The sequence below is a fragment of the Scyliorhinus torazame genome, chromosome 3 (assembly GCF_047496885.1).
Source record: "Scyliorhinus torazame isolate Kashiwa2021f chromosome 3, sScyTor2.1, whole genome shotgun sequence".
Classification (NCBI taxonomy): Eukaryota; Metazoa; Chordata; class Chondrichthyes; order Carcharhiniformes; family Scyliorhinidae; genus Scyliorhinus; species Scyliorhinus torazame.
Genome location: NC_092709.1, coordinates 157,486,029 through 157,509,451, shown reverse-complemented (window position 1 = coordinate 157,509,451; position 23,423 = coordinate 157,486,029). Strand labels below are relative to the sequence as shown.

Below are 23,423 nucleotides of genomic sequence, written 5' to 3'. Positions count from 1 at the left end.
GCTAATGGACAAAATTTATGTCACTTTTCCTGAAGTGCCTCTCTCACCCTTTTTATTTGATTTGTCCTCATTCTTTTTCTCTCTCTCTTTCTCAGTCTCTGTACCAGTTGACACATTTTGATTGTCCTTTCGGGTTAGTCATGTAGAGTGCTTGGGCCTAAAATTTTCAATACTCTTGGATTGGTTTCCTTAATACAAATCTCACCTCCTCTTCAATACTGATTGTAGCTGAGAAATAGAACAGTAACCTATTGACCCAAGACCACAAACATGACTGAGTACATTGTTAAGTGCGCACAGTTAAGGTCAATTCAACACCTATGGGGAAAAAAGCTCTAGTCTGAACACTGCAGTCAATATTGGTTTTATTATATCCTTGGACAAAATCAATTTAAGAAATGAAATCAGTCATCTGCTTTTGTGGAGTATAATATATTTTGTGGTATCAGAGCGTAATAGTTAAAATTACTTTTTTACATTTTATTGTTTTCGATCAAATCAAAATTAGCGTTTCATTCCAAAAGCCTAATAAAAATAAATGGAAGAGACAACTCAAAAAATAAGGAGTGATAAAGCCAGAACTGCAATTTCAAGTTTGTAAATATTTGGATTTTATTTTCCTTTCTCTTTCAAGTGTTGCGTTTAAAAAGATCGTTTCAAAAATCTTAGCATCTTTGGATTTCTAGTCGTGACCAACTCTGCATTTCGGCAAGCATTTTACTGTATTTTCTGATGATGGTGTTGTTCATCAGCAACTATCACGAGGAGTCCTCTGCTTGATCTATATTTAAGATCTTAGTTTCCTACTGATTCCTACTTGAGACCTAGAAAAGTTATTTTAAAATTTCCAGCTTCGAACATACAAAAAAAGTGAAAAACAAAACTAAGGTTCTGCTGTGTATTGTCTTCCAATGTTTCTACCTCTGGAATGTAAAAGCTCAGAAGAGGAACTGAACTGTTTTGTACTCAAATACAAACGGAAATGTAAAAATGAAATGTATTTGTAGCTTCAGTATTTGTGGTATTTATTAGAAAAAAGTCCCGAGGGCCATCATTTCTTTCAGGTGCGATCAACTGTGTGGGGGTTGGGGAGGGAAGCAGGGGCGGGGAATAGTCACCAAGAACACTAGCAGATGAACAGGAACCAGTGGTAAGGGGAGAGAATGAAGAAATGCAGAGAAGTTTGTGTCTGATAAGCTCATTGCACATTCGAGTTTCTATACAGGATCAGTCTTTTGCAGTTCTATCAAAAGTTAATTTTTAATTACAACTCCCATCAATGAGACATAAGACTCGAGTAAGAAAAATTCAGTGGAAGCCAACAAATAACTGTGATATAAATAGGCGTTTTACCATGCCTGCCCAGTTCCTATGTGAAACGTTTGCAAACTAAAGTGGAAAAACTGAAAATGAGAGAAATCTGAAATAAAAGCAGGATGTGTTGAAGAGACATAGTGGTTCAGCCCGGACTTGCCGAGAAGACTATTAATGACATTTTGGGTGCGCTTTATTCTCCAAACATAAACATGCAGCCAGGTTTCCTTTATCCCTAATTTATCTAATGCAGGCTGGAGGCAGACTGATACGAGGGGAAATCACAGTGAACGAAACAGAACAGTTGTATGGATTGAAGGAATCTGCTTTCTATTGTGGGCATCAGACACTCGAATCAGTTTTTTTGTTACGAGTGTGGCAATGTTTTCACAGCTGCTACGTCATTGTGACATGTGAATATGAATTCGCATTGTTTTTCTTCCTCCGGATTTCCTGCCTATAATTATGTCATTTTGTTTGTTGACTTATTAATGTTTAATCACACCGAAGAAATATAGCGGGTTTTTTTTGCTTCTAGTAAAACACGATATTAGATTTGCAATCGTGAGACTGATTACAACTTTATTAGCCTGGAGTAATCCGGTGCCTCTTGTTCACGGAAATAAAATTATTTCATGCTGCTCCGATTATGATCTGGCAGGATTTATTTTTTTACCGATAACCACGACACACTGCCTGCCAACGAAACGAAAATAAAATTGTATCACACTGCTGCTACCATGCTGTCTTAGTACCAGTTACTAATTTATTTTTTATGATGGTGCTTCTTGCAATGTTTACAAGGAAAGCTCCAGTGTCTCCCACTCGGTTAAAGAAAACTGGACCAGTCTCTTTATTGCATCTTTCTCGGTAAATTCGCCAGTGCAGATTGATTGAGTCACAAAATCCATTTGGTCAAGTTGTTACAGACACTTGACTCCTACACGAAGGGAATTAAAATTGCAGGAAGCATTTACTTGGAAAGGGCGGGTTGACTTGTTCGTCTAAAGCGAAACGACCTAACCTCGTGTAAAGAAGGGAAGAATAGTTTACAATGAACACTTATCTTTGCCAGAAAAAGAAGGTACCATCGTGCAACATTTAAATGTAGGTGCATTTTATTTTAAATATCTACAATTCTAAGGGCAACACTCCAGTGTACTAGCTCTTTTGTCCATTTCCAGTTGTGGCCTGGAGTGGAGGCTACAGCACCAAATGTCCAGCCAGTTGTGGCCGGGAGTGGGGGGCTGTAGCACCGAGTGTCCAGCTTCCAGCCAGTCGTGGCCGGGAGAAAGGGCCGTGGCCGGGAGTGGGGGCTGCAGCAGTTGTGGCCAAGAGTGGGGACTGTGGCGGGGTCTGCAGCGCCAAGTGTCCAGCCGGGAGTGGGATCTGCAGCACCAAGTGTCCAGCCTCCAGCCGAGAGTGGGGGCTGCAGCCAGTTGTGGCCGGGAGTGGGGGCTGTGGCTGGGTCTTGGGGCTGCAGCACCAAGTCTCCAGCCGGGAGTGGAGCACCAAGTGTCCAGCCTCCAGCCGGGAATGGGGACTGCAGCACCAAGTCTCCAGCCGGGAGTGGGAGCTGCAGCACCAAGTCTCCAGCCGGGAGTGGGAGCTGCAGCACCAAGTGTCCAGCCTCCAGCCGGGAGTGGGGGCTGCAGCACCAGCAGCAAGTCTCCAGCCGGGATTGGGGGTTGCAGCACCAAGTGTCCAGCCTCCAGCCGGGGAGCTGATGACAGCCGTCAATCAAAGAAACGCAGGCGCCGTATGTAAATAGGGCGCGGTGACGTCAGACGCACACCAGGGCTAGGACAGAATGGCGAGTCAGTGCGGTAGCCCCAGATGTACAGCAGAAAGAAGAGGTTTTCGGCGGGAACTCGATTCGTGGCGGTACAAACTCATACACTGTGTAGGTAAGGACGGCGTCTCCGCTTTCAGTAGCCGCCATTGCATTCGTGTCGTTATTTGGTGGCACTTGGGTGAGTCGGCGATTAGGAAAAAATAGCCTATTCTCCGCCGCGACTGGCCCTGAAGTTGCTCCTCCGGAGGTACCTGGCTCCATTTTCTTTGTCTTTGACTCCGAGAGCCCTCTCGCCATTCCGGTGGATGTCCCGCACGCCCCTGGGGGGGGGGGGGGGGGGGGGGGAGCTTTGGCTCGGCCCGAGTAGATTTAGAAAGAAGAAAGGCACGATGTCTGATCGGGCTGGCGATTTTATTTATTTATTGTTGTTGTTGTACTCTTTGGGCGCGAGTGAGCGGCTTTTGCCGCAAGGGAGTTGGTTGAAAAGTGACGGTTGGTGGCGTGGCGGTTCCACGAGGAAGTTTGGATTGTGAGTTGGCTGCCATGGTGATCTTTTGTGAGGGAGCAGCGGGAGCCCCACTCTCTCTCTCTCTCTCTCCGGCTCTCCTCATTTCCCTCCGCACTTGGTGGGAGTGGCGGCGACGTTGGAGCCTAACGGCCGCGGAGGAACAAAAAGTGGCTCACGTGACTCCCCAGAGAGTGACCCGGCTCCGACTTCCGCTTCACCACCCGCTGCCCCGGGGGCTCCCTCTAACTCCGCCAGCCCGCCCGCGCGCGCGCGCCGCCTCCCCCAACCCACCGTGGAGCAGCTCACTCTTCGTCCCAACCCACATCTTCCGTCAACCTTTTTACAGATTGATTAAACTTTTTCGGGGGTTTTCTTTTTTTTTGTTGCAAACTTTCTCTTCGTGTCTTATCGTTAATTTCATCCTTCGTGCCAACTGCTCTTTTCGGTCTGAGATGCGGCACTTCCTTGCAGGATTTTCTATCCGGCAGATCATGTCCACGATCTGCCACAGCCCAAAGCTTTGGGGCTCTAGAGCTGCTGCTGGATGTGAAACGGCCATTTCGCTTTGCAATTTTGGCTCTCAAATTTTCTCAGACTGAATCGCGACAATAACAATCTGTTTCGCGGCGAAGCTTCAGAATCTGGGGTTTTGCTCGATCAGGAGCTTTCCTTAACTTGGCCTATAGTCTTTCTAGTGTCTTATTGATTCCTGGTGCAAAATTTTTTTGTGCAAGCGAAGTAAGGCGGATGATTCTCTGTACCCGAGGTACCTTTGACACTTTAATGAGATTTTTGGGTGGAATCAGCTGTGTTGGACGTTTGGCAATCGATCGATCATTATGCTTGAGTCTCATTCGAATGAATGCAAAATCTGCACTTAGCGAAAGGTTTTTGCCTAATAAGGAAGGTGTTTTGCAGAGTAACATACCTCTTACCTTGGCTTTTGGGGTTGTTCAGATCTGTGCAAGGGATAGTGCTGGAGTTTAATTGCTAAGTTTGTACAACCGTCAGTGTGCCTGTTGAGCAGCTGGAACCACATCCACTTGTCCACTGAGCTTTAACCAGTGTTATTTTGAACTGGGTGGGAAGAATCTAAGCTCCCACCGAAACTCGTCAATGGGTAGGGCTGGCTATTCAGACATCAACATCATTGTGCAAAGCTGCAGTCTTACTCTCATTATCAGATTACCAAGTCTGTAATGGGTGGTAGGGGTGGAAAGACCACCTTGTCAATAAAGGGGCATCATTTGTTTCTCATTATTTCAGTTCAGTTTCACTTGTCCTCCTGAATTTCTCTCTGTTTGATAAGACAGTTGGCTAGCAGGGCTTGGAAACTTCTCAAGAATGGCACAATTGAGTGTTTTGCATGAACAATTCCTTGATGGCAGGACATTCTCACGCATCTTCTCACATAGATACTTGCGGACTTAAACCCCTTAACCTTCTCTCTGATGGTAGTGATGTTAGCCCTCTTCAAGCACCTTCTCAAACCTGGCTGCATATTTATGTACCATCAAGTTGCCTCCTTTGATCTGCTCCTGTTTACCACAAGACCATTTGGATCCTGGTTGATCTTCCCCTTTTTTGGTACAATGCAAAACTTAAATCTGTTGAATGGAAGTCTAAATGCCTAATATGTAAGTTTGTTGATTGTCTGGTGATGTATAATATTTTCTATAACAAAAGCTGCTTGGATCTTTCAGGTGAATAGAAATTTCTCCAAATTTGCCTTTATTTGGTCTTTCTATCACAATTTGATTAAGTTTCACACTAATTACGAGAATCTGTTGATTCCTATCGATGTAAAATTGTATTTCCCTACACCGCTTACTCTTCTGATCTTTTATCTGTATAATCCTCTATCCCTGCTCTCTTTACTCGTGCTTCCTACTCCAGGATCCACGGATTCCTTACTGTGCATCCCATTATGGTTATGTATACAGAGTAATCAGTTTCTGCCCCCTGCTTGTCAAGATCACCAATCCTTAAATTAAAAAAAAAATACACTTCATTCGGTTTTTCTTTTAGTCTTTCCAATATCTTAGATGGTGTTGGCTCACTGCTATGCTTCCACTGTTTCCTCTTTGGCATTCTCCAATCTGTTTCAGTGCTGACAGCACTGAGGCAGTCCACCAAGCATTCTGCATGATTTTGACCAGGGTTTGTTGTCTTTCCCGAATTTGATTGACTTTTTTGCTTCTTTCTACACCATGAACATCCCATCCTCCTTCAATGTTTCTAGCAACCTGATGCATTTCTTTTTTAGTTGGACCTTATCTGTTGAATTGCAGTTATGTTTTCTCAAACAGTGCCTGTCCATGCTGATGCAGTGCTAGATTGCATCCTCAGTTTGATATCGGGGACCATCGTGTCAGTTTACATATATTCCCTGATGTCCAGCATTACTCCCTCTGTCTGTCAAATCAGTACTGTTATTATTGAAGTCAATAATCGTTTACATACTGTATAGTGCCTCTACTGTAAAACAAGGTGTCATCAAATAAAATTTGACACTGAGTCCCAAGGATGTTAGAGCAGATAACACAAACTTGATCAAAGAGGTTTTTAAGGAATGGCTTAAGATGGGAAAAAAGATATGGAGAGGTTCATGGAGGCAATTGCAGAGCTTAGACTATGGTTGCTAATGATGGTGCAATTAAACTGAGATGTTCTAGAAGCAAGAATCAGGAGAATGACACTTTTAACTACAGGGTTCTGGGCCTGGAGGAGATTAGAAGTAGGGGTTCGGTGAGGCTATGGAGGGATTTGAATACATGGCTGAGAATATTAAAGTTAAGGCATTATATAACCAGGAGCTGAGGGTAAATCAACATCTGACATGTGGGAGGCTTTCAAAGTTGAAAGGAATTCAGGACCGGCACATTCCTGTGAGGAAGAAGGATAAATATGGCAAACTTTGTGAATCTTGGATAATGAAATATATTGTAGGCCTCGTCAAAAAGAAAAAGGACGCATTTATCAGGGCTAGAAGGCTAGGAACAGACAAAGTCTGTGTGGAATACAAGGAAAGTAGGAAGGAACTTAAGCAAGGAGTCAGGAGGGCTAAAAGGGGTCACGAAATGTCATTGGCAAATAGGGTTAAGGAAAATCCCAAGGCTTTTTACACGTACATAAAAAGCAAGCGGGTAACCAGGGGAAGGGTTGGCCCACTGAAGGACAGGGGAAGGAATCTATGTGTGGAGCCAGAGGAAATGGGTGAGATACTAAATGAATACTTTGCATCAGTATTCACCAAAGAGAAGGAATTGGTGAGTCTGGAGAAGGGTGTGTAGATAGCCTGGGTCATATTGAGATCCAAAAAGACGAGGTGTTGGGCATCTTGGAAAAATATTAAGGTGGATAAGTCCCCAGGGCCTGATGGGATCTACCCCAGAATACTGAAGGAGGCAAGAGAGGATATTGCTGAGGCCTTGACAGAAATCTTTCGATCCTCACTGTCTTCAGTGATGTCCCAGAGGACTGGAGAATAGCCAATGTGTTCCTTTGTTTAAGAAGGGTAGCAAGGATAATCCAAGGAACTACAGGCTGGTGAGCCTTACGTCAGTGGTAGGGAAATTACTGGAGAGAATTCTTCAAGACAGGATTTACTCCCATTTGTAAGCAAGTGGACGTATTAGCGAGAAGCAGCACTTTTGTGAAGGGGAGGTCGTGTCTCACTAACTTGATAAGAGTTTTTCGAGGAGGTCACAATGATGATTGATGCAGGTAGGGCAGTGGATGTTGTCTCTATGGACTTCAGTAAGGCCTTTGACAAGGTCCCTCATGGTAGACTGGTACAAATGGTGAAGGCACATGGGATCAGAGGTGAGCTGGCAAGATGGATGCAGAACTGGCTAGGTCATAGAAGGCAGAGAGTAGCAATGGAAGGGTGCTTTTCTGATTGGAGGGTTGTGACTAGTGGTGCTCTGCAGGGATCAGTGCTGGGACCTTTGCTGTTCGTAGTATATGTAAATGATTTGGAGGAAATTGTAACTGGTCTGATTAGTAAGTTTGCAGACGACACAAAGGTTGGTGGAATTGCGGATAGCGATGAGGACTGTCGGGATACAGCAGGATTTAAATCATTTGGAGACTTGGGCGGAGAGATGGCAGATGGAGTTTAATCCGGACAAATATGAGGTAATGCATTTTGGAAGGTCTAATACAGGTGGGGAAGAGACAGTGAATGGTAGAACCCTCGAGTATTGACAGTCAGAGAGATCTAGGTGTACAGATCCACAGGTCACTGAAAGGGACAACACAGGTGGAGAAGGTAGTCAAGAAGGCATACGGCATGCTTGCCTTCATTGGCCGGGGCATTCGAGTATAAAAATTGGCAAGTCATGTTGCAGCTTTAGAACCTTTTAGTTAGGCCACACTTGGAGTATAGTGTTCAATTCTGGTCGCCGCACTACCAGAAGGATGTGGAGGCTGTATAGAGGGTGGAGAAGAGATTTACCAGGATGGTTGCCTGGTATGGAAGGCATTAGCTATGATAGGTTGAATAAACTTGGTTTGTTCTCACTGGAACGACGGAGGTTGAGGGGTGACCTGATAGAGTCTACAAAATCATGAGGGGCATAGACCGAGTGGATAGTCGAGACTTTTTCCCAGGATAGAGTGGTCAATTATTAGGGGGATAGATTTAAGGGGCATGGTTTAGAGGAGATGTACAAGGCAAGTTTTATTACACAGAGGGTAGTGGGTGCCTGGAACTCGCTGCCGGAGGAGGTTGTGGAAGCAGGGACAAGAGTGACGTTTAAGGGGCATCTTGACAAATACATGAATAGGATGGGAATGGAGGGATATGGACCCCGGAAGTGTAAAAGATTTTAGTTTGGACGTGCAGCATGGTTGGTGCAGGCTTGGAGGGCCAAAGGGCCCTATTCCTGTGCTGTACTTTTCTTTGTCAATGAGGACAAAGGTAAATGGGACTTAATTTCAGCAAATTCAAAGCCTTCCTGTTATTAGAATTCATTCCTTCCCTTTGCACTGTTCTATTCCCTTGGTGGTGAAACCACGTTCGTATGTATTATCACCAAGTTCAACTTCCCCAATGCTTTTCTGTCACTGTTGTCCACAAATTTAACATTACCCAATATCCAGCGACATCCTCATAGATTACCATAGAATTTACAGTGCAGAAGGATGTCATTCGGCCCATCGAGTCTGCACCGGCTCTTGGAAAGGGCACACTACCCCCATATCCACCCTATCCCCATAACCCAGTAACCCCACCCAACACTAAGGGCAATTTTATCATGGCCAGTCCTACCTAACCTGCACATCTTTGGACTGTGGGAGGAAACCGGAGCACCTGGAGGAAACCCACGCACACACGGGGAGGATGTGCAGACTCCGCACAGACAGTGACCCAAGCCGGAATCGAAGCTGGGACCCTGGAGCTGTAAATCAATTGTGCTATCCACAATGCTATTGTGCTATCCACAGTGCTGCCGTGATCCTGTGCTCCAGTGTATAAACGTAAAGCTTTGCATTGGTGCTTTCAGAATCCTGTGTTATTAACCTTAATCATAAGACACATCCACTGACCATTGGTTGCTTTTCTTATTGTTATTTCTTTGTTCCATTAATCGTTACACGTTCAGTGAATGTTGGTCCCTTAAGGTGAGATTGGAGAATTAATAATGGGAAGTAAGGCAATGGGAGTGACTTTTGTTTTTGTCTTCGCAGTTGAAGATGATAACATCTCAGGAATAGTAGAAACGCAGGGGACGAAAGGGAGAGAGGAACTTAGAACAATTGCTACCACTAGAGGAAAAAGTACTAGGATAACTAATGTGATTAAAGGCTGGCAAATTTCCTGGACCCTGGTGGCCTGCATCCTCGGATCTTAAAATAAATGGCTACAGAGATGGGGAATACATTGGCTATTATCTTCCAGAGTTCCCTGGATTCTGGAAAGGTCCCAGAGGATTGAAAAACAGAAAATGGCATGCCGCTGTTCAAGAAAGGAGGGAGACAGAAAGCAGAAACCAAAGGCCAGTTAACTCAACATCTATCACTGTAAAAATGCTAGAATCCTTTCTGAAAGAAGTAGTAACAGGACATTAAGAAAACAAGATTAAAGAACAATACAGCACAGGAATAGGCTCTTCAGCCCTCCAAGCCTGTACCGGTCATGATGCCAACCGTTGCCAAAAACCCTCAGCACTTCCTTGTGTCGTATCCCTCTATACCCATCCTATCCATGTGTTTGTCAAGATGTCTTTTGAATGCCAAATCGCAATTCTCCGTCACCTCGAAGTGGCGTAAACAGTCAGGAATGCACATACAGTAAACACTGTTTGCATATCGTTAGCTTGACCTGGTGTTCTCTGGGGCCTCTGCGATGCTCTACCTCCAATGGGCCGAGTTCCCGACGGCACGGTTCACTTGTGCTTTTAAAAATCGTGAAACCGGAGTTGTAGCTGCTCAGCGAGAGGGGATATGGAAAGTGTCCAACGTCGCCATAGTTTGCTGACGTTTGTGCCTCTGGGGGTTTTGGCTTCTGCCATGGCCGGAGGTAGTAGTGGGAGGCGGCCAGGAAGTGGGGTCGGGGTGATCGGGCACGGAACACCATTGCCACAGCAGGCAAGGCAGCCATGAAGCTGCGCGTGCTGCAACTGCCCACTATGAACATAGCACCCCCCCGCCCCCCTTAAAGGCCCTAGCCGACTCATCAGCTGTATGGGCACGACCAGTGCCATCATGTTGGCTGGGATGTGTGTGTGGGAATTGTAATGCGTACTTGCCTCCCGAGTGTCAATAACGGTCCGGCACCATTTTTCATTGGAATTGATGTGTTTCGCATGGCGCCAGTGTTAGCACCACCACAATTGCTGAATCGATACAGGTTCGGCGCAGTTTTGCTGTCGTGAAAGCCCACAAATTCTGCGTCGGTGTCAACACTTAGTTTCAGAAATGGAGAACCCCGCCCTATGACTATCGTCTAGCTTTTAGTGTCAATTTTTTTTTTAATGCACACAAAGCACCATTCGAAGGTTTTATTGCATTAAGGGTGCCACATATGTACAAGTTGTTGTTTTCATAAACTTCTGTCACTGTGCATCGTCTCTTTCATTGTGCCTTTGATCGTGCCCAGACATTTTCCCATTTTATGTTTGACTTGGTATCTATCATTTTGGATTGTGAGGTCACACAAACAGCAATACGGTCAATCACCAGTTTTTTTTTTTTTTCTACATGAAAGTTGGGACAGTACAACACCCCTTCATGTTTCACGTAAATGGGCCTTGAATACTCGGGTGAAAATGCTATCACTGAGCCAAACTGAAGGTTTAGTTTAATCCCCCATTTCTCAATTTTATCATATAATCTAAGATGTTACTTCAGTGGAATACTGAGGAAGTGCTAATCGAAGTGCTGTTTTAATATGAAACAATAACCACAAGGCACGTCATCTTCGTGCATGGTTGTTAGTGTGTGAAAACCTAATCGGTGGCAACATTCGAACAACAGCAGAAAGTTCTTTATGTATTCTAGCATAAACCCCCTTTTCAAATCCACACAGCTTTTAATTCATCCAGTTTGTAGAATTTGCAGTATGCTTGATTGGCTGCCATGTTTTCCCACATAACACTGACTACACTTCAGAAGCAATTTGTTGTCAGGCATGTTGGACATCCTTACAGTGTATGCTTCACTTCAGATTTTATTTTTCTATCTTGAAATATAAAGAGACTGGAGAAGCTGAAGTTATTCCCCATGAATCAGAGAGGGTTCGAAGAACATTGAAGGACATATTGAAAATTATGCAAAAGTTTGACAGTCAATAATGAGAAATCTTTTTCAGCACAAAATAATCTGTAACCAGAGAACACCGAAGGATCAGAGTGCCACGAGAAGGCAGGGGTTTGGAGGATTCACACAGCACATTGTAAACTGAAAAGCACAGCTAGATGAAAATGAAATGAAATAAATCGTTTATTGTCACAAGTAGGCATCAAATGAAGTTACTATGAAAATCCCCTAGTCGCCACATTCCGGCACCTGTTTGGGGAGGCTGGTACGGGAATTGAACCATGCTGCTGGTCTGCCTTGGTCTGCTTTAAAAGTCAGCTCTTTAGCCCTGTGCTAAACCAGCCCCACTGATAAGGTCAATAGAAGCAGAATCAATGGTAACTTTAAAAAGGGAATTGCATAACTACACGAAGAACAGACATTTACACGGCTTTGGGGAAAGAGCAGGGAAATGGGACTAATTGGATAGAATGAAGCAGCCAGCCAGATGAGCAATGTTCTGTGAGTGCTTTTCAAAAATGTGCTTTGTTCTGTTGAGTGGATTTGTAAAATGATTGGTGGTTACCAAATAAGCAAACTGCTTTGTCCTGGAGTCTTGAGTGTCATTGGTGTCTCACCCATCCAGTCAAATGGGGAGTATTCCATCATGCTCTTGGGCTTGTGTCCTGCGGATGGCGGACAGGCTCTGTGTGGGGGGTGGGGGGGTCAGTCAGTCAGTAGGTGAGTCATTCGCCACAGAATACCCAGTCTCTGACTTCTAATTGTGGTCACTATGTTTATTTGCCTGGTCCAGCTGTGACCCTACTCAATGATGACCCCCAGGATGGTGGATTTAATGATATTGCCATTGACTGTGAGAGGGCGATGGTTAGACTTGTTGAAAGTGATCATTGTCTGCCGCTTTTGTGGGTGGAAGTTGCTTTTCATTTATCAACATAAGAGTGCTTCCTTTTGAGAAATTGCAGATGGAACTGAACATCGTTGTGAAGATCCATAGCTGTTACTGTATTCAGTGCTTTCAATCATTTCTTGATTTCAAATGAAATTAGTTAAACTTGTATCTGTGATGGTGAGGACCTCAGAAGGAGGGCAAAATGGCTCAACGCTTGGCTCTTCTAGCTGGAGATGCTATGTTTTGTCTTTTGCACTTGTATGATGGTCTCTAATGTTCATGGAGTCTTCTCCCATTTGTTTAATTATCCACCGTTATTCATAACGGTAGGACTGTAGAACTTCTGTCTGATCTGTTGATGGTGGAATTGGCTGATGTGATAGTATGCTGTTTCTATTATTCAGCCTGCATGTGGATTTATGTTGTAGTTTCACCAGGTTGGTTCATTTCAAGCTATATCTGGTGCCACTCCTGGCATGATCTTCTACATGCCACATTGAAGCAGACTTAGTCACCTGACTTGATGGTAATAGCAGAGTAGGATATGCTAGGGCCTAGGCCATTGAATTCTGGTGGGATGCAGTTCTCTTGTTGATGGCTCACACCGCCTCATTTTTTAAAAAATAAATATTTTATTGAGAATTTTTGGTCAACCAACACAGTACATTGTGCATCCTTTACATAATATTATAACAACACAAATAACAATGACCTATTTTATAAACAAAAAATGAATAAATAATAAATAACAAAAATGAAAACTAACCCTAATTGGCAACTGCTTTATCACAAGTAACACTCTCCAAAAATATAATTTAACAGTCCAATATATAATTATCTGTCGCAACGACCTATACATATTATACAGTATATATTAACAACCCTGAGAGTCCTTCTGGTTCCTCCCCCCCCCCCCCCCCCCCCCCCCCCCCCCCCCCCCCCCCCGATCCTGGGCTGCTGCTGCTGCCTTCTTTTTTCCATTCCATCTATCTTTCTGCGAGGTATTTGTCGAACGGTTGCCACCGCCTGGTGAACCCTTGAGCTGACCCCCTTAGAACAAACTTAATCCGCTCTAGCTTTATAAACCCTGCCATGTCATTTTATCCAGGTCTCCACCCCCGGGGGCTTGGCTTCTTTCCACATTAACAATATCCTGCGCCGGGCTACTAGGGACGCAAAGGCCAAAACATCGGCCTCTCTCGCCTCCTGCACTCCCGGCTCTTGTGCAACCCCAAATATAGCCAACCCCCAGCTTGGTTCGACCCGGACCCCCACTACTTTTGAAAGCACCTTTGTCACCCCCATCCAAAACCCCTGTAGTGCCGGGCATGACCAAAACATATGGGTATGATTCGCTGGGCTTCTCGAGCACCTCGCACACCTATCCTCTACCCCCAAAAAATTACTGAACCGTGCTCCAGTCATATGCGCCCTGTGTAATACCTTAAACTGAATCAGGCTTAGCCTGGCACACGAGGACGACGAGTTTACCCTGCTCAGGGCATCTGCCCACAGCCCCTCCTCGATCTCCTCCCCCAGCTCTTCTTCCCATTTCCCTTTTAGTTCATCTACCATATGCTCCCCTTCGTCCCTCATTTCCCTATATATATCTGACACCTTACCATCCCCCACCCATGTCTTTGAGATCACTCTGTCCTGCACCTCGTGTCGGGAGCTGCGGGAATTCCCTCACCTGTTGCCTCGCAAAAGCCCTCAGTTGCATATACCTGAATGCATTCCCTTGGGGCAACTCATATTTCTCGGTCAGCGCTCCCAGACTCGCGAACTTCCCATCCACAAACAGCTCTTTCAGTTGCGTTATTCCTGCTCTTTGCCACATTCCATATCCCCCATCCATTCCCCCCGGTGCAAACCTATGGTTGTTTCTTATCGAAGACCCCCCCCCCCCCCCCCCCAAGGCTCCAGTCTTTCCCCTATGCCGTCTCCACTGTCCCCAAATCTTCAGTGTAGCCACCACCACCGGGCTTGTGGTGTAGTTCCTCGGTGAGAACGGCAATGGGCTGTCACCATAGCCTGTAGGCTAGTCCCCCTCCAGGACGCCCTCTCTAATCTCTTCCACGCTGCTCCCTCCTCCTCTCCCATCCACTTACTCACCATTGAAATATTAGCGGCCCAATAATACTCACTTAGGCTCGGTAGTGCCAGCCCCCCCCCCCCCTATCCCTGCTACGCTGTAAGAATCCCTTCCTCACTCTCGGGGTCTTCCCGGCCCACACAAAACCCATGATGCTCTTTTCGATCCTTTTTAAAAAAGCCTTCGTGATCACCACCGGGAGGCACTGAAACACAAAGAGGAATCTCGGGAGGACCACCATCTTAACCGCCTGCACCCTCCCTGCCAGTGACAGGGATACCATATCCCATCTCTTGAAATCCTCCTCCATTTGTTCCACCAACCGCGTAAATTTAACCTATGCAATGTGCCCCAATTCTTGGCTATCTGGATCCCCAGGTAACGAAAGTCCCTTGTTATCTTCCTCAACGGTAGGTCCTCTATTTCTCTACTCTGCTCCCCTGGATGCACCACAAACAACTCACTTTTCCCCATGTTCAATTTATACCCTGAAAAATCCCCAAACGCCCCAAGTATCCGCATTATTTCTGGCATCCCCTCCGCCGGGTCTGCCACGTATAGTAGCAAATCGTCCGCATACACCGATACCCGGTGTTCTTCTCCTCCTCTAAGTACTCCCCTCCACTTCTTGGAACCCCTCAACGCTATCGCCAGGGGCTCAATCGCCAGTGCAAACAATAATGGGGACAGAGGGCATTCCTGCCTTGTCCCTCTATGGAGCCGAAAATATGCTGATCCCCGTCCATTCGTGACCACGCTCGCCATCGGGGCCCTATACAACAGCTGCACCCATCTAACATACCCCTCTCCAAAACCAAATCTCCTCAACACCTCCCACAAATAATCCCACTCCACTCTATCAAATGCTTTCTCGGCATCCATCGCCACTACTATCTCCGTTTCCCCCTCTGGCGGGGCCATCATCATTACCCCTATCAGCCTCTGTATATTCGTGTTCAGCTGTCTCCCCTTCACAAACCCAGTTTGATCCTCGTGGACCACCCCCGGGACACATTGCTCTATTCTCATTGCCATTACCTTGGCCACGATCTTGGCATCTACATTTAGGAGGGAAATAGGTCTATGTGACCCGCATTGTAGCGGGTCCTTTTCCTTCTTTAAGAGAAGCGATATCGTTGCTTCAGACGTAGTCGGGGGCAGTTGTCCCCTTTCCTTTGCCTCATTAAAGGTCCTCGTCAATACCGGGGCGAGCAAGTCCACATATTTTCTATAGAATTCGACTGGGAATCCATCTGGTCCCGGGGCCTTTCCCGCCTGCATGCTCCTAATTCCTTTCACCACTTCTTCTACCTCGATCTGTGCTCCCAGTCCCACCCTTTCCTGCTCTTCCACCTTGGGAAATTCCAGCCGATCCAAGAAGCCCATCATTCTCTCCCTCCCATCCGGGGGTTGAGCTTCATATAATTTTTTATAAAATGTCTTGAACACTCCATTCACTCTCTCCGCTCCCCGCTCAATCTCTCCTTCCTCATCCCTCACTCCCCCTATTTCCCTCGCTGCTCCCCTTTTCCTCAATTGGTGTGCCAGCAACCTGCTCGCCTTCTCCCCATATTCGTACTGTACACCCTGTGCCTTCCTCCATTGTGCCTCTGCAGTGCCCGTAGTCAGCAAGTCAAATTCTACATGTAGCCTTTGCCTTTCCCTGTACAGTCCCTCCTCCGGTGCTTCCGCATATTGTCTGTCCACCCTCAAAAGTTCTTGCAGCAACCGCTCCCGTTCCTTACTCTCCTGCTTCCCTTTATGTTCCCTTATTGATATCAGCTCCCCTCTAACCACCGCCTTCAACGCCTCCCAGACCACTCCCACCTGGACCTCCCCATTATCATTGAGTTCCAAGTACTTTTCAATGCACCCCCTCACCCTTAGACACACACCCTCATCTGCCATTAGTCCCATGTCCATTCTCCAGGGTGGGCGCCCTCCTGTTTCCTCCCCTATCTCCAAGTCCACCCAGTGTGGGGCGTGATCCGAAATGGCTATAGCCGTATACTCCGTTCCCCTCACCTTCGGGATCAATGCCCTACCCAGCACAAAAAAGTCTATGCGCGAATAGACTTTATGGACATAGGAGAAAAACGAGAACTCCTTACTCCTAGGTCTGCTAAATCTCCACGGATCTACACCTCCCATCTGCTCCATAAAATATTTAAGTACCTTGGCTGCTGCCGGCCTCCTTCCAGTCCTGGACTTCGACCTATCCAGCCCTGGTTCCAACACCGTATTGAAATCTCCCCCCATTATCAGCTTTCCCATCTCTAGGTCCGGAATGCGTCCTAGCATCCGCCTCATAAAATTGGCATCATCCCAGTTCGGGGCATATACGTTTACCAAAACCACCGTCTCCCCCTGTAGTTTGCCACTCACCATCACGTATCTGCCCCCGTTATCCGCCACTATAGTCTTTGCCTCGAACATTACCCGCTTCCCCACTAATATAGCCACCCCCCTGTTTTTCACATCTAGCCCCGAATGGAACACCTGCCCCACCCATCCTTTGCGTAGCCTAACCGGGTCTATCAGTTTCAGGTGCGTTTCCTGTAACATAACCACATCTGCCTTAAGTTTCTTAAGGTGTGCGAGTACCCGCGCCCTCTTTTTCGGCCCGTTCAGCCCTCTCTCGTTCCACGTGATCAGCCAGGTTGGGGGGCTTCCTACCCCCCCCCCCCCCCCCCCGTCGATTACCCATCCCCTTTTTCCAGCTCCTCACCCGGTTCCCACGCAGCTGTATCTCCCCCAGGCGGTGCCCCCCCCGCCCTTCCCCTCCCATACCAGCTCCCCCCTCTCCCCAGCAGCAGCAACCCAGTAATTCCCCCCCCCCCCCCGCTAGATCCCCCGCTAACGTAATTACTCCCCCCATGTTGCTCCCAGAAGTCCGCAAACTCTGGCCGACCTCGGCTTCCCCCCGTGACCTCGGCTCGCACCGTGCGACGCCCCCTCCTTCCTGCTTCTCTATTCCCGCCATGATTATCATAGCGCGGGAACCAAGCCCGCGCTTCTCCCTTGGCCCCACTCCCAATGGCCAACGCCCCATCTCCTCCACCTCCCCTCCTCCCCCCATCACCACCTGTGGAAGAGAGAAAAGTTACCACATCGCAGGATTAGTACATAATACTCCTCTTTCCACCCTTTTTAACCCCCCTCTTCGGCCCCCACATTCGCCCCACCACTTTGTTCAAACGTTCTTTTTAATAACCCGCTCGTTCCAGTTTTTCTTCCACAATAAAAGTCCACGCTTCATCCGCCGTCTCAAAGTAGTGGTGCCTTCCTCGATATGTGACCCACAGTCTTGCCGGTTGCAGCATTCCAAATTTTATCTTCTTTTTATGAAGCACCGCCTTGGCCCGATTAAAGCTCGCCCTCCTTATCGCCACCTCCGCACTCCAGTCTTGATAAACGCGGATCACCGCGTTCTCCCATTTACTGCTCCGAGTTTTCTTTGCCCATCTAAGGACCATTTCTCTATCCTTAAAACGGAGGAATCTCACCACTATGGCTCTGGGAATTTCTCCTGCTCTCGGCCCTCGCGCCATCACTCGGTATGCTCCCTCCACCTCCAACGGACCCGCCGGGGCCTCCGCTCCCATTAACGAGTGCAGCATCGTGCTCACATATGCCCCGACGTCCGCTCCCTCCACACCTTCAGGAAGACCAAGAATCCTCAGGTTGTTCCTCCTTGCGTTGTTCTCCAGTGCCTCCAACCTTTCCACACATCGTTTCTGATGTGCCTCATGCGTCTCCGTCTTCACCAGGGCCTGTATGTCGTCCTCATTCTCGGCTGCCTTTGCCTTCACGACCTGAAGCTCCCGCTCCTGGGTCTTTTGTTCCTCCTTTAGCCCTTCGATCGCCTGTAGTATCGGGGCCAACAGCTCTTTCTTCATTTCCTTTTTGAGCTCTTCCACGCAGCGCTTCAAGAACTCGTGTTGTTCAGGGCCCCATGTTAAACTGCCACCTTCCGACGCCATCTTGGTTTTTGCTTGCCTTCCTTGCCGCTGTTCTAAAGGATCCACTGCAATCCGGCCACTTTCTCCTCCTTTTTTCATCCGTATCCAGGGGGGATTCCCTTCTGGTTCACCGCACAGTGTTTTTAGCCGTCAAAATTGCCGTTGGGGCTCCTATCAAGAGCCCAAATGTCCGTTTCACCGGGAGCTGCCGAAACGTGCAACTCAGCTGGTCATCGCCGCACCCGGAAGTCTCGCTCACACCACCTCATAGATACCCAGTTTTAAACTGTTAGACTTTGTCTAAATGTATCCCATTCAACACAAACTGGAGGGTTTCGTCTGTGAAGATGGGCTTTTGTCCCCACAAGGACTGTGTGGTGTATGTAGATTAATGAGGTCAAGTTGGTTTTCTCACTGCCCAGACTGGCAGCAATTTCCTTCAGGGCTCAATCAGTAGTGGTGTTTCCAAGCCACTCTTTGGACATTGAAATGTCTCACCCAGAGTTCATTCTGTGCTCTTGCTGCTACCTTTTGGTGATGCTTCCAAGTGGTCAATATGGAGGAGTACTGATTCAACAACTCAAGGAGGGTGCTAATGCATAGAACATAGAACAATACAGCGCAGTACAGGCCCTTCGGCCCACGATGTTGCACCGAAACAAAAGCCATCTAACCTACACTATGCCATTATCATCCATATGTTTATCCAATAAACTTTTAAATGCCCTCAATGTTGGCGAGTTCACTACTGTAGCAGGTAGGGCATTCCATGGCCTCACTACTCTTTGCGTAAAGAACCTACCTCTGTCCTATATCTATTACCCCTCAGTTTAAAGCTATGTCCCCTCGTGCCAGCCATTTCCATCCGCGGGAGAAGTCTCTCACTGTCCACCCTATCTAACCCCCTGATCATTTTGTATGCCTCTATTAAGTCTCCTCTTAACCTTCTTCTCTCCAACGAAAACAACCTCAAGTCCATCAGCCTTTCCTCATAAGATTTTCCCTCCATACCAGGCAACATCCTGGTAAATCTCTTCTGCACCCGCTCCAAAGCCTCCACGTCCTTCCTATAATGCGGTGACCAGAACTGTACGCAATACTCCAAATGCGGCCGTATCAGAGTTCTGTACAGCTGCAACATGACCTCCCGACTCCGGAACTCAATCCCTCTACCAATAAAGGCCAACACTCCATAGGCCTTCTTCACAACCCTATCAACCTGGGTGGCAACTTTCAGGGATCTATGTACATGGACACCTAGATCCCTCTGCTCATCCACACTTTCAAGAACTTTACCATTAGCCAAATATTCCGCATTCCTGTTATTCCTTCCAAAGTGAATCACCTCACACTTCTCTACATTAAACTCCATTTGCCACCTCTCAGCCCAGCTCTTCAGCTTATCTATATCCCTCTGTAACCTGCTACATCCTTCCACACTATTGACAACACCGCCGACTTTAGTGTCGTCTGCAAATTTACTCACCCACCCTTCTGCGCCTTCCTCTAGGTCATTGATAAAAATGACAAACAGCAACAGCCCCAGAACAGATCCTTGTGGTACTCCACTTGTGACTGTACTCCATTCTGAACATTTCCCATCAACCACCACCTTCTGTCTTCTTTCAGCTAGCCAATTTCTGATCCACATCTCTAAATCACCCTCAATCCCCAGCCTCCGTATTTTCTGCAATAGCCTACCGTGGGGAACCTTATCAAACCCTTTGCTGAAATCCATATACACCACATCAACTGCTCGACCCTCATCTACCTGTTCAGTCACCTTCTCAAAGAACTCAATAAGGTTTGTGAGGCATGACCTACCCTTCACAAAGCCATGCTGACTATCCCTGATCATATTATTCCTATCTAGATGATTATAAATCTTGTCTCTTATAATCCCCTCCAAGACTTTACCCACTACAGACGTGAGGCTCACCGGTCTATAGTTGCCGGGGTTGTCTCTGCTCCCCTTTTTGAACAAAGGGACCACATTCGCTGTCCTCCAGTCCTCTGGCACTATTCCTGTAGCCAATGATGACATAAAAATCAAAGCCAAAGGTCCAGCAATCTCTTCCCTGGCCTCCCAGAGAATCCTAGGATAAATCCCATCAGGTCCCGGGGACTTATCTATTTTCAGCCTGTCCAGAATTGCCAACACCTCTTCCCTACGCACCTCAATGCCATCTATTCTATTAGCCTGCGGCTCAGCATTCTCCTCCACAACATTATCTTTTTCCTGAGTGAATACTGACAAATATTCATTTAGTATCTCGCCTATCTCTTCAGACTCCACACACAATTTCCCATCCCTGTCCTTGACTGGTCCTACTCTTTCCCTAGTCATTCGCTTATTCCTGACATATCTATAGAAAGCTTTTGGGTTTTCCTTGATCCTTCCTGCCAAATACTTCTCATGTCCCCTCCTTGCTCGTCTTCGCTCTCTCTTTAGATCCTTCCTCGCTACCTTGTAACTATCCGTCACCCCAACTGAAACTTCACACCTCATCTTCACATAGGCCTCCTTCTTCCTCTTAACAAGAGATTCCACTTCCTTGGTAAACCACGGTTCCCTCGCTCGACGCCTTCCTCCCTGCCTGACCGCTACATACTTATCAAGAACACGCAGTAGCTGATCCTTGAACAAGCCCCACTTATCCAGTGTGCCCAACACTTGCAGCCTACTTCTCCACCTTATCCCCCCCAAGTCACGTCTAATGGCATCATAATTGCCCTTCCCCCAGCTATAACTCTTGCCCTGCGGTGTATACTTATCCCTTTCCATCATTAACGGAAACGTCACCGAATTGTGGTCACTGTCCCCAAAGTGCTCTCCTACCTCCAAATCCAACACCTGGCCTGGTTCATTACCCAAAACCAAATCCAACGTGGCCTCGCCTCTTGTTGGCCTGTCAACATATTGTTTCAGGAAACCCTCCTGCACACACTGTACAAAAAACAACCCATCTATTGTACTCGAACTATATCTTTTCCAGTCAATATTTGGAAAGTTAAAGTCTCCCATAATAACTACCCTGTTACTTTCGCTCTTATCCAGAATCATCTTCGCCATCCTTTCCTCTACATCCCTAGAACTATTAGGAGGCCTATTAAAAAAAACTCCCAACAGGGTGACCTCTCCTTTCCTGTTTCTAACTTCAGCCCATACTACCTCGGAAGAAGAGTCCCCATCTAGCATCCTCTCCGCCACCGTAATACTGCTCTTGACTAGCAGCGCCACACCTCCCCCTCTTTTGCCTCCTTCTCTGAGCTTACTAAAACACCTAAACCCCGGAACCTGCAACATCCATTCCTGTCCCTGCTCTATCCATGTCTCCGAAATGGCCACAACATCGAAGTCCCAGGTACCAACCCATGCTGCCAGTTCCCCTACCTTGTTTCGTATACTCCTGGCATTGAAGTAGACACACTTCAAACCACCTACCTGAACACTGGCCCCCTCCTGCGACGTCAAATCTGTGCTCCTGACCTCGCAACTCTCATTCTCTCTTACCCTAAAACTACAATCCAGGTTCCCATGCCCCTGCTGCATTAGTTTAAACCCCCCCAAAGAGCACTAACAAATCTCCCCCCCAGGATATTTGTGCCCCTCAGGTTCAGATGTAGACCATCCTGTCTGTAGAGGTCCCACCTTCCCCAGAAAGAGCCCCAGTTATCCAGAAATCTGAATCCCTCCCGCCTGCACCATCCCTGTAGCCACGTGTTTAAATGCTCTCTCTCCCTATTCCTCATCTCACTATCACGTGGCACGGGCAACAACCCAGAGATAACAACTCTATTTGTTCTAGTTCTTCGCTTCCATCCTAGCTCCCTGAAAGCCTGCCTGACATCCTTGTCCCCTTTCCTACCTATGTCGTTAGTGCCAATGTGGACCACGACTTGGGGCTGCTCCCCCCCCCCCCCCCCCCCCCCCAAGGACCCGGAAAACACGATCCGAGACATCACGTACCCTTGCACCTGGGAGGCAACATACCAAACGTGAGTCTCTCACGCTCCCACAAAATCTCCTATCTGTGCCCCTGACTATAGAGTCCCCAATTACTAATGCTCTGCTCCTCTCCCCCCTTCCATTCTGAGCAACAGGGACAGACTCCGTGCCAGAGGCCCGTACCCCATGGCTTCCCCCTGGTAAGTCCCCCCCCCCCCCCCACAAGTATCCAAAGTGGTATACTTGTTTCTCAGGGGAACGGCCGCAGGGGATCCCTGCACTGACTGCTTTTTCCCAGTCCCTCTTACAGTTACCCACCTATCTCCAATCTTTGGTGTAACTAATTCCCTGAAGCTGCTATCTATGACCCCTTCTGCCTCCCGAATGATCAGAAGTTCTTCCAACTCCAGCTCCAGTTCCCTAACTCGGTCTTGGAGGAGCTGGAGATGGCAGCACTTCCTGCAGGTAAAATCAGCAGGGACACTAACTGCATCCCTCACCTCAAACATCCTGCAGGAGGAACATTGCACTCCCTTCCCTGCCATTCCTCTAACTTTCTACCAAGATCTGGCTAACAACTAAATTAAAATTTTTATAAAAAAACAATAATAATATAATAAAATATGGTACTTACCTCAGACCAATGGGTTTATTATTAGGTTAGAGGAGGAGGGCGGGTGGGAGACACTACACGTGTAGTGTCTCGGGTTTCCTCTCCACCAGAATTTATTGGTGAGGGTCTTCCCAGACGTCCGCGGGTCGACTTCCTGTTCCCGCCTAAAACACTAATTTTAAAAAAAAATTCTCAGCTCCTGCTGAAATTGACTAACCAGCCAGCTCCACTCCCGCCGAAATCGACTGGCCTGCCCCTGCAAAGACAAGTGCTTTTAAAGGACACACTTACCTCCCAGCAACCACTTCCGCACTGCTCCCGCTGAAACTGACTCACCAGCTGATTCTCCCGCCGAAATCGACTGGCCTGCCCCTGCAAAGACAAGTGCTTTTAAAGGACACACTTACCTCCCAGCAACCACTGCCGCACTGCTCCCGCTGAAGCTGACTCACCAGCTGATTCTCCCGCCGAAATCGAAGTTTCTTTACCCATATTTTATCCAGAACCTTGAGGCTTCATGAAGCCTTGAGT

General features: G+C 47.2%; 1 protein-coding gene across 5 annotated transcripts in view; it reads left to right on the top strand.

The window, feature by feature from the left end:
- The first annotated feature begins 3,082 nt into the window (after positions 1 to 3,082).
- Positions 3,083 to 23,423, top strand: part of lcorl (ligand dependent nuclear receptor corepressor-like) — a 199,342-nt gene continuing 179,001 nt past the window's right edge. For 2 of the 5 annotated variants that reach the window (XM_072496463.1, XM_072496469.1), the window contains exon 1: positions 3,083 to 3,221. In XM_072496463.1, the coding sequence (XP_072352564.1) occupies positions 3,125 to 3,221 (97 nt within the window). In that variant the 5' untranslated portion in view covers positions 3,083 to 3,124. The remainder of the gene's footprint in view (positions 3,222 to 23,423) is intronic. The other 3 variants (XM_072496462.1, XM_072496464.1, XM_072496468.1) reach the window with 3 other exon arrangements.